This window comes from Pinus tabuliformis, chromosome J (genome assembly GCF_031772625.1).
Source record: "Pinus tabuliformis cultivar Carrire ecotype Pingquan chromosome J, CPIR1, whole genome shotgun sequence".
Lineage (NCBI taxonomy): Eukaryota > Viridiplantae > Streptophyta > Pinopsida > Pinales > Pinaceae > Pinus > Pinus tabuliformis.
This window is the reverse complement of record NC_142295.1, coordinates 1,422,049,936-1,422,055,007: the sequence shown is the minus strand read 5'-3', so window position 1 is coordinate 1,422,055,007 and position 5,072 is coordinate 1,422,049,936. Positions and strand designations below refer to the sequence as shown.

Here is a 5,072-nt window from a genome sequence, read left to right as displayed (position 1 = left end):
CCATTTCGATATGCCACCCTAGAGAGATTCAAACCTACTCATGTTGTGATATCGTGTTAAAATGAGAGATTAGAACTAATTACACTTAAAATAATGTAAGAGCTTTGTATTAATCAATATAATAATACATATAAATAAACTATATTTTATTTAAAAATAAACAAACTATTTTAAGAATATAATCACTCATAAAAATATCTCAATTATACACCGATCTAAAAAATATCTCAACTACATACTTATCTAAAAAAATAAAATCTTTTAAATTAAAAAAATTTAACAAATCCCTAAAAACTAAGAATAAGCTATCTAAATATAACCAACAATCCTAACCATTAAAATATAATCTCTGACACCAGGTAAGTAAGAGTTGCATATCCTACACTTTAAATAATTAAAAATTATAATTAAATTAAATTAAAGATAACTAGATTACCGGAAGAAAACTAAAACAAACTTCAAGTTACATTTAAGATTTATCAAAATTAAATAATAAAAAATCAAAAGAAAAACTTAACTTTATGAATTCATGTGTATTTCTATGATCCGTCTTGGTAGGCTACAGATCCTTCTTTATTCCATTTGTCAAATCTACTTTGGTTTTCCCATCCAATAAATATCCAAAATACAGCAGCTTTCACTTATTCACTCTTATACAAAGCTGGTGAAATCCCACTGCCTACCAAAATCCTCTCTTCAGATACACAAAGGCAAAAGGCCAGAGCAACTCATGGCATCCTCTACTGCGGGGCAGGTCATTACCTGCAAGGGTGAGAACAGAAAAACGAACGTATACATATATGAATCAAATTCTTCAGGTCAAAGATTCTCATTTTGTACTTATTTATAAAGATCAATTAACCTACTATGAACTGCCCATCAGCTGGTGTGGTATGGGAAGCAGGGCAGCCCATAACCATACAACAAATCCAAGTGGCTCCTCCTCAGAGCAAAGAAGTTCGAGTCAAAATCACTCACACATCTCTCTGCCATACTGATATTTATTTCTGGAAAGGAAAGGTACCACTCTCATCATCTCTTTTTTCATTCATTGTATATTGGGTTCAGTCTCATTATCTCATTTTTCATTCATTTTATTGAGGATTCAACTTCATCTCTGCTTAATGTACTGTATTTAAACGTTTGAGGATGGAGGAGCTTGGTTTCCAAGGATTCTGGGTCACGAAGGTGCAGGGTATGTTCATTTTATACATAAATTTTTAATTGCATAAGGGTAATTGAAATGTATTTATAGTCTGTGAGTGTATTTATATCCAACTAGAATGTGTGACTGACACAGAATTATAGAAAGCGTGGGAAGTGAAGTTACAGAGTTGAAAGCAGGAGATCATGTGATTCCGCAATACATGGCAGAATGCAAAGAATGCGAGCTCTGTGATCGGGGAAAGAACAATATCTGTCAAGTTTTCAGATTCAACTTCATGAGCGGAGTTGCTTACACTGACAAAACATGCCGATTCTCTGTCAATGGAAAACCCATCCATCATTTCTTTGGGCTTTCCACTTTCAGTGAATATACAGTGGTGCACGCGTCCTGTGTAGTGAAAGTGAACCCGGAAGCTCCGTTGGACAAGATCTGTTTGCTTGGATGCGGAATTTCAGCAGGTAATGTAATCTTATATTCATCATTAAAATATATCAAGATCTGGTATCCTTGCCCTGCAAAAATACACAAAAGTAAAATGGTCGATGCATCATAAAATGGGGCCTAGTTTTTCATTTCCAGGATTAGGAGCTGCCTGGAACGCTGGGAAGGTGAAGCCCAGTGATTCAGTAGCGATCTTTGGATTGGGCACCATTGGCTTGGCTGTAAGTTGTCATGAATATCTAAAGCACAGCAACTATACATACATAAAGATTTGGTCTTGTGCCACAGAGAGTAGTTTGCATTCCGTGTCTTTCTAACTGTCTACTAGTGATTTAATCCTTGTTCAGGTCGCAGAAGGGGCTCGAATAGCTGGAGCTTCCAGAATCCTTGGCATCGACATCAACCCAGAGAAGGAAGAAATATGTGGGTTGGAAACCATACACAGCAATAAACTCTATTACTTTAGTATATATATAAATCATAATGCTTTTGGCTGGTTCCCTTTAACTTTTACACATGGTTATGGCTGTTCTGAAATTGATAGCTGCCATTTTCTCTCCTAACAGCTAAACGGTTTGGGGTCACTGAATTCCTTAATCCAAAAGATTTCGATAAGCCCATTCAAGAGGTAATTTCTGAAGCCTCTGGCGCTTGTTCTTTTCGGTTAAGACTGGATTTAAGGGCATGAACATTACTTATCTTAATAGCATGTTGAAATTTAATGAATACTGCAGCTGTTAGGAGTGTGATAATCCTAATGGGACCTCTGTTTGCTCCTCTAAAACAATAGGTGACAAGGCCTTAATTAAAAAATGACCCTACCACTTTTTTTTTTCTAAGTGGGCTATGCTGGTAGCAGGTGATTAGAGAGATGACTAAAGGAGGAGTAGATTCAAGCTACGAATGTATTGGGAGAGTCGAACTTATGCTCTCTGCACTACAATGCTCTCACCCGGTTTGATTTTTTTTGTATCTCAAATGATTTGTCACGATTCTTATGTTAATTACAAGCTCTTTTCAATGATCCAACTAGTGTCTACAAGAACATTAAAGACTAATTAGGTTTGTTACCTCCTCTGTCATCACAATTTTGTTGGGCATGTTTTGTGTTTTGCGCTGCAGGTATGGGGAAAAGCAGTGATATTGGGTATAGATGACGTTGATAAGAAGATTTGTTTCAGTCCATTGGAGCTTCACGATGGCCGAAAACTCAAACTTGCACCGTTTGGATGTTTCAAGATTTCTGATGTACCCAAGCTTGTAGATAGATACATAAATAACGTAACTTCTCAATCTTCCTGCTCTCTAATATCTTCCAAATTGAACAAATACATAGGAGAATGAATTGAGAACAAATTTGATAATGATTGCAGGAATTTGATCTAGACAAATACATAACCCAGAGCATGGGATTTTCAGATATTAATGCTGCGATGGAGATTCTTTTAGCTGGGAAGTGCTTGAGGTGTGTTCTTTATATGGATCATGATTCTCCAAAAATAGAATGATGGTAAAAGGGTGAAAGACGAATGTTAAGATCTGATGGTCGTAACAGAAGTGTTGAGTAATTGCATCGTTGATTTTCGTATTCACCGTTTAGAAAGAGCTAGATAAGTCAAAAGCTTATAGACCCTCAGTAACGCTAGTCATAAGTTGCTCCATATGTATCTTTGCAGTACGTCATAATAACATAAAATCTGTTTTGCCCTCTGTGTCATCCTATGTGAGGTGTGCCGACGGCAATGTACACATTCATATGTTCTGTCTTTGTCAATACATGTTAGGTGCTCGTGAAGCACTGATTATATGCATTCATAACTTCAAAAATAAAATCCCTGGAAGCTTAAGCACATGTATATAACATCTCTAAACCATGAGCAGATGTATGATCCATTGAGCAGAGTAGTACTCATGGCTATGTCAATTGGTCTCACATCAAAGTAATGATTATATGCATTCGTATCTTGAAAACTAAAATCACTGGAATGTTATATCATGTATAATCCGTGAATTGAGAAAAGGAGTCTCAATAGTAATTAGAAAAAATGACATTACTTGATAATTTTTATTTTATTTTTTACTTATTATAATTTAGATGCCACATTAGATTATTATAATTTGGATGCCACGTTAGATTAGTAGTTTGAATGCCACATTAGATTAGTAATTAGGAAAGAATGTAGGTTGATTCATTATTGTTAATGGAAAAAAAAAATTAAGCTATCTAGAATAACTAGTTGGCAATTTATAAGAGATAGACTTTCATTAATACAAGATGTAGTTTAACAATTAACATGTTCGCTTTTAATTGTAGTTTCTCCAAAACCAAAAGCTCTATATATGAGGATGATGATGATGATGGTTAACGTCCACTGAGACCAAACATTGGTCTATCGGACCTAAAGAAACAAATTATTTATTTTGATTTAAGATTTTATTCCTATGCACAAAAATCTTGGAGAGAAGCCTCCTGAGCTCACTATAATTTTGACATTGTAAAAGGCTAGGAAGGTCAGTATTGTAACAAAGATTGTGAAACTGAGATCTCATGTGGTTGTACGCAGGGCACTCTAAGAGGAAGTTGTTTTCATCCTTGATGTTCCTATTCTCACATATATGGCAGATCCTTTCCATCCATGGCGTTTTAGGAACTGCCCAATGACCTGTTTCACTATGGAGCTCATGAGAATTCATTCTAATCTTTGCTATATTAATTTTCTTCTTTGAGCTAGTTAAAATAGAGAGATACTTTTGATCTTCTAGGGTGGGGTTGATGACCTTCTTAAAATAACTTAATTTTCTTTTAGCTGCTAAATCTTTCTCACACCACATTTTTTCTTTGAACTTAGAAGTAACAATATCTTTAATGTTATTTATGTTTTGTAATGCATCATTCTCGTTGATCTCCCAATAGTTTAACCAGGCCCTTGTGTCTTTATGCCACCCCCGATTTAGCCTTAGGTGGTTTTGGCTGGAATTTAAAGCTAGCTTAGGAAGTCTATGATCGTCTATGTTATTGAGTTTGTGCTTGTACAGTAGAAACCTAATCATAGCTAGGCTCTCAGTAGGGGAAAGACCTGCTTCAATAAGGAGAATAGGATAGGGTGTATTACTTTTAATTTTCATGTTATAAGTTATAAAACGCTTCTGGATTTGCTCAATCTTTCTCCATGATTCTCTGGAGATGTTGCAACCCCAAACCTTACAGCCATATAAGATAACAAGAGTGACTAAAGTTTCAAAGAGGAACTTCTTTTTATCCCACATTACAAGGTTTGTTGTTTTACAATTATTTTCAAGACCAAAATAAGCTTTCCACCCTCCATTATTCCTTATCTCAATGCTATGGTTCTAGTTGAGCTTGTGATGAATATCAATTCCTAGGTACTTGTAATAATACACTTCCTCCAAGTTATTATTGTCATACATAAAATTAGCGTAAGTGTCCCTCTTGGATTTGATA

General features: G+C 35.2%; 1 protein-coding gene across 2 annotated transcripts; it reads left to right on the top strand.

The window, feature by feature from the left end:
- Nucleotides 1–633: 633 nt before the first annotated feature.
- Nucleotides 634–3,326, top strand: LOC149232675 (alcohol dehydrogenase class-3-like). Of its 2 annotated transcripts, none has more exons than XM_089376545.1 (10): nt 634–770; nt 884–1,020; nt 1,149–1,195; nt 1,301–1,626; nt 1,748–1,830; nt 1,957–2,032; nt 2,176–2,237; nt 2,469–2,564; nt 2,732–2,890; nt 3,029–3,326. In XM_089376545.1, the coding sequence occupies exons 1-10, from the start codon at nt 731–733 to the stop codon at nt 3,056–3,058; spliced, it is 1,056 nt and encodes a 351-aa protein (XP_089232671.1). In that variant the 5' UTR covers nt 634–730; the 3' UTR covers nt 3,059–3,326. The 2 variants fall into 2 exon arrangements, with proteins under 2 accessions (XP_089232671.1, XP_089232670.1); XM_089376544.1 differs by having other exon boundaries at nt 638–770; nt 2,983–3,326.
- The last annotated feature ends 1,746 nt before the right edge of the window (nt 3,327–5,072 follow it).